This window comes from Saimiri boliviensis, chromosome 10 (assembly GCF_048565385.1).
Source record: "Saimiri boliviensis isolate mSaiBol1 chromosome 10, mSaiBol1.pri, whole genome shotgun sequence".
Classification (NCBI taxonomy): Eukaryota; Metazoa; Chordata; class Mammalia; order Primates; family Cebidae; genus Saimiri; species Saimiri boliviensis.
The window spans coordinates 82819922-82832007 of NC_133458.1; the positions used below are offsets into that span (position 1 = coordinate 82819922).

Sequence of the window (12086 nt, forward strand, 5' to 3'; positions counted from 1 at the left end):
GGGGTAAATAAACATGTATACAACCACAATACAAGATAAAGGATTCTGGGTACTAAAGGTAAAAGACCTGCAGATCAATGAGTAGGATTTCAGACTTTAGAGTTTAGAGACCTCTTTATATAATGTAATGCAATAGATTTTTTTAAAAATTCCTTTTCTATTTATTTCTCAGATTTGCCTGAGACAGTGTTTTGAATAGCTGTAAACTACTATTGATGGTGAAGGTTCTAATCAGATCAATATAGAGAGTTACTAAGGTTTCCATATATTTTCAGTGTTACTGGTTACGTATTTTCAGTGTTACTGGTTATATATCGGTTTCCATATATTTTCAGTGATATCTACTGTAATGAGGGAAAATGATTCACTTGTTATAGTTAGATTCTTTAAACCCAACTATTAAAATCACAAAATTACACCAAGTTCATGGCAATTTTATGCTTATTTTAGAGACATGATAAGACTGCCTGCTGTCAGGAGATTTTCACAGGTTTTCGATCTTCTGTGAAAGAATTGGCCTGCGTATTTGAGTTACCTGGCCCTTGTCTGCTGAAAAAAATGCTGCTATAATTAAAAGTCTAGTCATGCTAGACATAGATCTCTTACCTTTGTTTTTCTATAAAATGAGCTGAAAGCTACCTCTCAGGGTTCCTTCAAACATTAAGATAACTCTGTAAACACTTTTTAAGGAAACATTTCTCATCATTAATGTTATTTTGGAGCAACAACAAAAATTGAAATTTAAAAAAAAGAAAAAAATTGTTTTATTGTGAATTATGTAAATCAGATCATGAAATAAGTTGCATCCAGTCTTGAAATTCTCAAGAAAACATAACTGATATTTTAAATAATAATCACATGGTGACATGTTTGAATGTCTTTCCTGGTGAAACACATGTTTTATTGTATTCTCATTTAAATCTTTATAGCATCCTATGACGTGATTAGAATTATGCCCTCTTCAATCATAGAAATGCAAAGCTCAGAGATTTAACCATACTCTTAAGGGATGGTGAAACATTAACTCATGTCTTATTTTACTTATCATTTATTCATTTATTCCATTCATTCAATTCATTCAATAAATATTTATAATTCATTCATTTAATAAATGTTTATCACACATTCACTATATGACACTGTACTAGAAATAGGACTCAAAGTTGAGCAAGAAAGACCCAGTCTATACCTATATAGGGCTTACAAATGTATAACTTTCAGCCTAAATATTTCTTAAGAGAGTTGAAGGAGTTTGATGCAAAATGATTTAATTTGCTATTTCAAAAACTCGATAATTTTGTTATAAAACAACATTTGGAGAGTAGTAAATAAGCTTGCTCGCACAGTAATAAGCAGGGTTATGCCCATAGTAATAAACAGGGTTATGCCCTAAACAAAGGTGCCCAGCCCAGGACCAAATGGATCCTGAAATCCAGCCCATTCCCTACTTGTCAAGGGTGTCATGTGAGCACAGAATTGTGCCAGGCATGAGGGGTGGGAGCAGATTTTTCTAGTTTTTAAATAAATACCAGCCTGGTAGTATAATGTCCATATCATTACCTGTCACAGCAGTTTACGACCACTACTTAAAATCATAGTGACATATTTCAAGTTGTATAACTATAATTTTCCAGTTGAGAATCTTATTGTGGGGTCATTTGTTTGAAATGGAGAAAATTCTCTGTCAAATTACAAAAAACAAAAAGCATTTTCTGAAAGTTCACATTTTGAACACATGTCCCATCTTGGTTAAAGATATTGTATGAAAAATACTTTGTATTTATTAGACAACTAATGTTATTTGTGCAGTCATGTTCTCAGATTGACTTTCTATGAGCCTCATTTGCAATTATAGATTAGTTTCAGCTCATTAATATGAGAAATCCGTGTATTTTAGATTGTTGTCATTTTTGTCTTTTTAGGTTGTAAATTCATATGAAAATATAAAGTGTTGTTATTAATCCTCTTAAATTACAAGTTCTTCAGAGGGTGAGAAAATAGCCTGAAGGATAAAATGCTAATCCATTCTCAGCATTGCACCCTCCGTTGGCATTTATGAGGAGAATTGCCAAGGATTGCCTAAGAGACTCATGGCTGAGAGCTTTAGGGAGGCCTAAACCAGCTGCAGAGTGTGAGGTCCTGGGAACTGGAATTCCTGTCTTCCGGGGCAGAGTCAGGGGGCCCCACTTCTTGTCTCCAGGCAGTCTACCTTTCCACACCCTCCCTTTCCAGCTCTGTTTTCCTTGTCTCTTCCCTCCTCCAAACCCTTTCTAAATCAGAATCCACACATGTCAAAGACCCACTTTGTGGCTGACGGCTTTCATGAACTCCTCCCCCATTTCTAGTACTAAGTGAAAAAACCACCACCACCAAAACCCGCAGCAACAACATGCTTAATCCATTCTCCTGTTCTAAACCTTCAGTTTCCTCATTTCTCTCTAATTTTCTGTTTTATTAAGCTCCACTGTTGGAAAGCATGCATAAGACTCCTGCATGCCATAATTGCTAAGACCTGCTTCCTACCAGAGCTTCCAGGAATCAGCATTGGGAACAGGGAGCTCCTCCTTTCGAGAGAGGGTCTCCATGTTTCCACAGGTATTGCTTTCAAACGTTGTTTGCCTTTCTCTTTAGCAGTGGCCCCAATCCACTGCCGATGGCAAAAGTCACGGGTGTAGGGGGATGCTGGGAAATGGGGTGGGACTAGGATCTTCAGTGTCTCCTCCTTTGAGCCTCTCCTACAATGCCCTTCCAGGTGGGACCACCTCTCCCAAAAGACAAACCAATCCACCAAAGAAAAAGAACCAACAATGTTTTTCACCCCTGTTTGTCCTGAAAAAGGGAATGTTCTGATCCCTCCTCTCTCGATCCTCTGCTCTATCCCAGTTTGCCTTTTACAATCAGGGTTGATTTCCATGTTCAGTAAAAAGCACATGGTGTGTGGTGGCCCCCAGATTTTTAGTAAAAACAAGTTGATAATTAACAATGGAGATGCTAACCTTACTACGTAACCTTGACCCAGAGCCTCACAATCCTGGCATCTCGTTATTGACAGCTGCACTTTCTTCCACAGGCTGTTCTCTGTAGGCTTTTAACATTCTCCATATCATTTTCTTTTCCCCATGTATTAAAACTGGGATGTTGGTCCTTTATTAATTATGTCAACTGTCTTCAAAGGCAGTCTTAAAAGCATGGGGGTTCATTTAAATAACAATTTTTAATTCTGCTTTAAAAGTTTACAAAAAAAATAACTGGAGCCAGTTATTTAGATGTCTTTTTTTTTTTTTTCCTCTTCTGTCTCAATAATAAGTAGCTTCATACACGTGACTCACGTAAGTCAAGCTTGTGTGGTAAGGTAGTAGAGACATTTTGGTATATCATTGTGTAAATGTAAATTGCTTAGACTCAGAATCCCAAATTAAGATAAGCAAGACAGTGCTGGCGCCACTGAGGTGTACTCTCTAAGTAGCCTAGAGGGAAGGTGGATTAAATAGTATTAACCTATTGAAAGTGAAAGTGTAAGCAATTTCACTTCATAGTTTCTAAAAGAATGTGCCCATACATCATAGAAGGCTTTCAGAACATTCAGACACAGGAAACCAATTTCACCTCTTAGACATTTAATTTATAGCGATTTTAGTAGCATCAAGCCAAAACTCATAAATCCAAAATGTTAAATGTTTAATAGTATAGAAGGAAAAAAGAGTTAAAAATAAGATTGCTTCCTTCTAAAATTTAAGATCTGGGAAATAGTGAATAATAACGATGAAATGCCTTTCAAGTTATTTAATTCAATTTTTTGAAGTTAATTCAAACAGAGGCTGGGCTAACAGCTCAGTTTTCTGATTTTGTGTCACTCAGTTTTTACTTTAGGATGAAATGAATGGTCAGCCACAAGTCAATAGTGTTTTTAGTATCAATATGTTGTTAATAAGTAATGGAACAGTCGTAAATCTAAGTTTGGTGTTTTATTTAGCTGAAGCTAGGTTTTGGATTTCCATATAGAAGTTACTTCACCAAGGATTAGCAGAAAAAGCCAAGAAATGAAATGAAATGGATAGTTACATCCTCAGAGGGAAAAGAAGACGAAGGGTATACCTAGAAAAAACATCATTGAAAGATGTTGGTACATTTTCCATTAACATCATATGTAAAGGCCTACACTACTTCCAGATGCTATAATGTATAACAGGGTTATGAGGTGTCAGATGTCATTCCCCAAGACAGTAACCACAAAGCAGACTGCTGTACTAAAGCATTTGTGACTTTTTCTTCCTCCTAAGTTCTCATTAAAAACAATTGTGCTTTGCTTTTAATCCTTGAAGGGTTTCCTTTGCTTTACTTTCTCTGGCTCAAACTGCAATTCATGATCCCTGTGGCTCTTTTAAAATCTATCCTTATTACTGGTTTAATATACATATGTTCTATTCCCTATCCTGCAGTTATAATTATTTGTTACCACTATAAAATCCTTCTAAGAATAAAAATAAAATTCAGTCCATTTTCTATCTCTTAAGAAATCTTGAAAAAGAAAATTTTTTTTTTTGTCTTCTCATTTTCTCCATTACATACATATTTCCTTTCTTTTAAATTTTTTTTGTGACTCCTGGCTCTACATTTTCCTTTATACCTTTCCTCACTCCTATAACTTTAGTTTATTATGCACCAGGTGTCTTCCATTGCCTGCTTTATGTCCCTCTAAAGCTTGTTTTTTACACAGGGAATAGCTATATATAATGCTTTTATTGGCCAAAAAAAAAATTGCGTGTATACAACAAATATCAGGATGTTTTATTACTACAGAAAAAACATCTGGATTATTGACTTTTTTTTGAGTTTTTATCTAGTTTGCTACCTTTAAGCATGCAACCACCCCAATCTTATTTGTTACAAACTGCTCTTCATTAATATTAATCACATTTTTTTAGCATTTCTAATGCTTACTATTTTCATGCCTTTATCAAACCTCTTTTTTATGATTAATCTACAACAGTACTCTTAAATAACAAGTATATTAAGTGAGCTTCATTTTGTTGAGGGAAGTAGTTGTGCAGCTGGAGCTCTTTCTATTACTGCCATCTAGTGGTTCTCCTTATTAGATGTATTTTCCCAAGTATTTCCTAGAAATTTTATGTGAGTTGACAGAATTCAAAAAACTAAAGATTCCTGGCCAGCCGGGCTCGTGGCTCAAGCCTGTAATCCCAGCACTTTGGGAGGCCAAGGTTGCGGGAGGCGGGGTGAGGGGATAGGATCTCGAGGTCAGGAGTTGGCCTCCCTATGTTGGCCAGGCTGGTCAAAAGTTCGAGACCAGCGTGGCCTACATAGGGAAACCCCGTCTACTAAAAATACAAAAGTTAGTACGGCGTGGTGGCAGGTGACTGTAATCCCAGCTTCTCGAGAGGCTAAGGCAGGAGAATCGCTTGAACCTGGAAAGTGGAGGTTGTGGTGAACCAAGATCGTGCCATTGCACTCCAGCCTGGGCGACAAGAGCAAGACTCTGTCTCAAAAGAAAAAAAAAAAAAAAAAAGACGCCCAGATGAAAAATTATAAAAGTTTTATTTCATGTTGTGTTAAAAAAAAAAGTTTATTATCATCTAGGATGAATAGGGAAAATATCTTTTTTTGAAAAAAAAAATAAAGCCATTACAACTTCTAGTTGAAGATGTTTAAAAACATACCTATGTGCTGATTCCTAAGGGATATGATGTCAGAGGTGCCAGGGCTGCTTCTGCATCCACATGCCTCCCTCTTCCAACCACTGCATTAGGAAGTGCGGTTTATTGCAAAAGCTAGCACCTGCACACCAGGATCTCAGAGCTGCACGTACCTGGCCAGAGGTAGACAAGATGCAAGAGCCACATCTGCTCAGCTCTGGTCCTGCTGAGCTCTGAAGCTAATATTGACCATTTTGAACTATGAGCAATGGTGTAGAGGCAGTAAATTGTATTAGAGCAAGGTGCTGTGTCTCTGCCTATCTTCACACATGCACCCTTGTAAACTTGAAGACTGAAAGAAGAGTACCAAGTGATATTTTAATAAAAAGTAGCCTCAAGACTTCAATAGAGCTGATATCTAGTTTTCCATTTACTAATTTATTTATGAACATGTTAAAATTTCCCTTATTTTTGGCAGATTTGGGTTAATGATATAATCCTAGCCCTTAGCACAGTTCCTAGTAGATAGTAAGCACTTGGCAAACATTTGTTGAATACATGAATTTAACACATAGAAAAATTAACTGCTGCTCTAAGTGAAGGTTTAATAAGTCTATTGCTTGATGTGAAGAAGAGCTTTACAAGTTTTTAGGTTTTACATGAATCTTGCAATTTCTTGTATTTTATAGGTGATAAATGAAACTAATTTTGAAATCTGACATCTTATTTTGGATTCTTCATTTGCAGGTCTATACCAAAACCCTTTGTGCCAATATAACCTGTATCGTTTATATATCATCTACCACCTTCCAGGAGTGGAGCTGCTTGACCGAAAACGTAAGGACCCTTCTTTCTTGCAAAGAAATATTTGGGAAGCAGTCTCATACCTCAGTGGTTTAAAGATGAAGACTACCTTTGAAAATACATCTTTGTGGCCAGGCTCGGTGGCTCAAGCCTGTAATCCCAGCACTTTGGGAGGCCGAGGTGGGTGGATCATGAGGTCAAGAGATCGAGACCATCCTGATCAACATGGTGAAACCCTGTCTCTACTAAAAATACAAAAAAATTAGGTGGGCATGGTAGCATGTGCCTGTAATCCCAGCTACTCAGGAGGCTGAGGCAGGAGAATTGCCTGAACCCAGGAGGCGGAGGTTGCGGTGAGCCAAGATCGCGCCATTGCACTCCAGCCTGGGTAAAAAGAGCGATACTCCATCTCAAAAAAAAAAAAAAAAAAAAAAAAAAAAAAAAACCTCTTTGTGAAAAAACAAAAACAAACAAAAAAAACCTTTGAATAATTGTCTTTGTAAATGAAAGTTTTTCAATTATTTATTTTTGAAAGATCTGCTCTCTGACATTTGCCCTAATTTAGAAATTCATGTCTCTCTTTTACTTTATTAGAAAGGCCCTCTAACTGAGCATGAGGAAAGTGTTCCTTCTCATCCTGGTTTTGACATTAACCTGTTCAAAGCCAAATCATTTACCTCCTGGCACCCTAGTTTCTTATCTCAAAAGTGAGGGAATTTGAATAAATCTCATAAGGCGTATTTAAGTTCTAAAAGTCATGCTTTTTAAAATTCTGTAAATATATATATTGAAACATATAATCAATGATTTCTTTTTGAATGTATCTTCAAGATAGCATGTCTGACTTCTGTAAGCTGCATGGACACACACACAACCAACCTCAGCATATTACACTTAAACATTTTTTGAGACCTATTTTGCCAAGTGCTATATTATCTATCTACTTACCTTTCTGTCTCCACAGGTTTGAACACTCTTAGTTTATTACTGAGTAACCACTTTCTATGGGATACATCAGAAACTTATGGTTATACCTCTTCTTTCTAATGGACTTGAGAAAATGAAAGGATGTATCATGCTAAAATTTTAATCATCCATGGTGATGTGTTAGTAGGTGTTTGGGATGCATTAGACTGCAGGATTAAGCTCTGCCTTGTGACATGGGGGTTGTATATTGCTTATAAGGTTATGGAAATAACTGTGATAACCCCTTTACAAAACAATTTTGACAGGATGTTCACCTGTAACATGGTTCAGATAAATACATTCTGGGAAGTGTCCATTCTGTTTTGAATCACTCTGCCTATTTATAATGCTATGCAGTAACATTACTTTTTGCATTTATCAGAAGTTACAGAAAAAGAAAGAAGATCAATGATTACCATTTTTAACCATAAAAAGGCTCATATTGTTCAATCGATAGCATTCGGAGGAAAAGTAGATGCTTCATGGGATCCTAAATCACCATTTAAGCAAAAACCAACCCAGAGAGTACCTTCAGGTATTTTGCCAAAAAAAAAAGTTATGAAATTTAAAACTCTTCAAACTTTTGGGTAATTTGATTATAATAATAACAACTACAATTTACAATAAAGTTAAGTATCTATATAATGGAATAATTTCTAATATATTTGCTAACTTTACAATACTTTTAGTCCAGTTAAAGTAGGTGTTCAATTTTCATCCTCACTCATGCATGTTAAATTAAATGAGGTGCTGTGATAATAATGTGATAATACATTGAAGCCTCTACTCCATTATCTAACACAGTATAAAAAGCTCAATAAATAAGCTATCATTATTTTTATTGTGACTAACATGGATGATTTTACCAATTAAGGTTATATAATTTCTGACAACATAGAAAAAATATGAAGAAAAAATAAAGATCATCTGCAATTCTGCCATTCAGAAATAAATACTGGTAATATTTTGATTATACTCACATACAGGGTCATTATATGCAAGTATAACTTGTATATTTTCAGGATGTTTCATTAGTAGGAATTTAATTTCTTTTTTTTCTTTCTTTTTTTGGAATTTAAGTTCTTATTTGCGACAGAAATGCAAAGAAAAAGAATTGGGATTTAGTTTTCTCAGACAGCAAAGAATACACAGATAGGGTGTCTAGGGTTAGTGTAAAGTTCTATAATGTCGTCAGTGAGCAAGGGTCCATCTGTCTTTTGTTCTGCTACTGTTAGTGTGCTTTATGATTACAAAGTGGCTAGTATACCACCAAGCCTCACATCTTCATTCCAGGAAGGAAGAAAGGGTGGATGAAACAAAGATGCAAAGGCGAAATCCTTTTCTTTATGACACTTTACCAAAGAGACAATATAGCTTTCAAAAGAACCAAATCAATTATCTAGAAATAAAGGGGAAATTGAATTGAAAAACAATTTGGAAGAAATTACCCAGAATGCTACATGGAGAAAGAAAGTGATAGATATGAGTTAGATATTGAGAAAAGGAGAGACATTAGAAGGAGAGGGTCCAATAGAGTAGTAGTAATTCCTGAAAAACAAATTATAGAGAGAAATTGAACAGAAGGTAATATTGATGCTTTGCCTCTTTATTTAAGAAGGACAGGTCTTAGAAGAAGACCTGTCCTTCTTAAATAAAGGACTTACACTTCATCTGTCATTTCCAGCTACAGTGTAAATTGGAAAATCAATGTATTGCAGAAGGACTTAAATGTTTCTGTAGCAGACATCATTACATTTCACTCCTGTCAACCTAAAAAAAGACATCAGAGAAAAATATCTCTGAAGATAATGAATTTATTTGGGAGTAAGCACAAAGAATTATAACTCTGGATGTACAGGCAAGCCTCTGCAAGAGAGGAAGGGAATGGAAGGAAGCTTTTTATTTGGAAAAAAGTGGCTGGATGCAATGGCTCACTCCTGTAATCCCAGCACTTTGGGAGACTAAGGCAGGCAGATCATTTGAGGTCAGGAGTTTGAGACCAGCCTGGACAACATGGCAAAAACCAGTCTCTACTAAAAATCCAAAACTTATCCAGGTGTGGTGATGGCATCTATAATTCCAGCTATTTGGGAGGCTGAGGCAGGAGAATTTGCACCTCAGAGGTGGAGGTTGCAGTGAGCCAACATCATGCCACTGTACTCCAGCCTGGGCAACAGAGTGAGACTCCATCTAAAAAAAAAAAAAAAAAAAGAGTTCAAATAAGCCTCTTGGAAGCACAGTTCATTGATTCCACAGGCGCAAAGCCACGACTTCATTGGTGGAGATTCTGTTACTAGGCAAACGTTCTTTTGACAGGATTTTATCTGAATTGTTGAGTCCTAAAGAATGTGTAGTGATAAACCTGGTCATATTAGTGTGTACATACGTGAGAAATGTAGGTCATGACAAATATGAGATGTGTGAAGGGCATGAAAGCATTTATTGCAGGGTTATTTTGGAATACCCTTGAGATAGGTATTACCTCAGACATGCAAGCATAAGCTCTCCTCCTTACTGCCTCAAAACAAACAAACAAAAAACCACATACACATTGAAACAGTTGTATACTATAAAGTAATAACAAAATTAGAATTTTTTAAACAAACAAATCTCTATGTATATGTGTGAGTACATGTGTGACATATAGGCTGGAAACATACAAACAAAAATTTTAATAGTAATATTAATAGTAATAAGAGGAAGTGGAAAGGTTAAAGGGACATTTTCCTTTTTACTCGTTATTTATTGTTTATATTCATTAGAATAAAAATATGTACTTTTTGTAATTAAAAATATAGAAGAGAACAGGAAAATTCTGTCATTTTGACAATATAGATGAAACTGGAGAGCATTATGCTAAGTGAAATAAGACAGACACAGAAGAACAAATACTGCATGATCTCACTTATATATGGAATCTAAAATAGTCGAACTCATAGAAGCAGAGAGTAGAATGGTGGTTTCCAGGTGCTGTGAGGAAGGGGAAATGGGGAGATGTTAATCAAAAGGTACAATGTTTAAATTGTGTTACACAAATGAATAAATTCTGAAGATCTTATGTAATAAGACTACAGTTAGCCATATTGTATGCTTGAAATTTACTAAGAGGGTAGATCTTAAGTGTTCTCACCATGTACACACAAACAATGGCAACTGTCTGGCTGATGACTATGTTAATTATATTGAGTGTGCTAATTATTTCACAATGATCACAATGAATATGTATATTAAAACATCAAGTTGTAAACCTTAAAGACACACAATTTTTTTTTTTTGTCAATTATACCTTAATAAAGCTGGGAGAAAAATATAGAAACAGAAAGAAGCTACAATGATCAGAAACGCACTGAGAGACTTTTATCAGCCACTTGTGAAGGGAACAGTGCCATGAATTCTAAGGCAGAGAGGCTGTGTACTTGCTGCTGCTGTGGAATGGCAAGAGCTCATACAGTGGGCTTTACCGGTGCAACAGGTGCTGGTAAACTCCATCTCTAGACAGGCACTAGGCTTTCTGGAGAGAAATCAACAAAGCAATGACAATATCTGGAAGACATCATAAGAAACCCAGGTTTTGAGAACTCATCTTGGAGCTTCACAGCTAGGAACATCTAGATTCTTGTGATCTAGTATTTGTTTATTCTGTTTCTTTGAAATTGATGCCAAAAATCCAAATGGTTAAAATGTTCATAAATATTTCTCCTCGGCCGGGCACGGTGGCTCATGCCTGTAATCCCAGCACTTTGGGAGGCCAAGGCGGGTGGGTCACGAGGTCGAGAGATCAAGACCATCCTGGTCAACATGGTGAAACCCCGTCTCTACTAAAAATACAAAAAACTAGCTGGGCGTGGTGGCGCGTGCCTGTAATCTCAGCTACTTAGGAGGCTGAGGCAGGAGAATTGCCTGAGCCTAGGAGGCAGAGGTTGCGGTGAGCCGAGATCGCGCCATTGCACTCCAGCCTGGGTAACTAGAGCGAAACTCCGTCTCAAAAAAAAAAAAAAAAAAAATTTCTCCTCATTTGGACTTTTAGTCCATTTATAGATGCATTGTGCCTTTTAGAAGAAAAGGGATCATTTTCTGCATATCAGCCTCAGTATCTTAATTATTAAAAATTCCCACTTGGATTCCATTGGTACATTATAAATTGACTAAGCTTTCTGTTCTCCGGGTTTTGAGATTTGTATTGTATTTTAAAATTTGCCTCAAAACCTAAGGCAAAACCCAATATACCTAAGAGAAAGTTTCAGTTCGGAGTTTGATAAAAAGGCATTTTTGACAGATTGAACTATTGGTGGAAAGGATAACTTGAAAACAGAATACTTTTCCTTTATAGCATTGTTCCATTGTTTTTAAATACTGGATAAATATTTTAAAATTCTAACTTTAAAATGTATTTTTTTTTTAGATTTTGCATTTGCAAATAATGTAGACAAGTAAGTAATTTTATCTATACTTTTATTATTGTATTATTTCATAATTGTATTATCCCTTTAAATCATCTCTGTTTCCTAAAACACATTTTAATAAATTAAAAAAATGACTCACTCTTCAATAGATGAGAAACATTGCTAGGTCTTTCTGTGATAAATGAGTTCAAGCTCTGTATTCATATTTGACATATTTAGACTATTAATATTACTATGGAAATCCCAAATAAGTGAAAAGATA

At 35.8% G+C, this 12086-nt stretch overlaps 1 protein-coding gene across 4 annotated transcripts in view; it reads left to right on the plus strand.

Annotated features, from left to right (window-relative positions):
• LRRC72 (leucine rich repeat containing 72) overlaps positions 1-12086 on the plus strand; it is a 163231-nt gene that overhangs the window by 142899 nt on the left and 8246 nt on the right. For 3 of the 4 annotated variants that reach the window (XM_003938668.4, XM_074379566.1, XM_074379567.1), the window contains 3 exons: positions 6399-6488; positions 7804-7956; positions 11824-11851. In XM_003938668.4, coding sequence (XP_003938717.1) covers positions 6399-6488; positions 7804-7956; positions 11824-11851 — 271 coding nt within the window. The remainder of the gene's footprint in view (positions 1-6398; positions 6489-7803; positions 7957-11823; positions 11852-12086) is intronic. The other variant, XM_074379568.1, reaches the window with a different exon arrangement.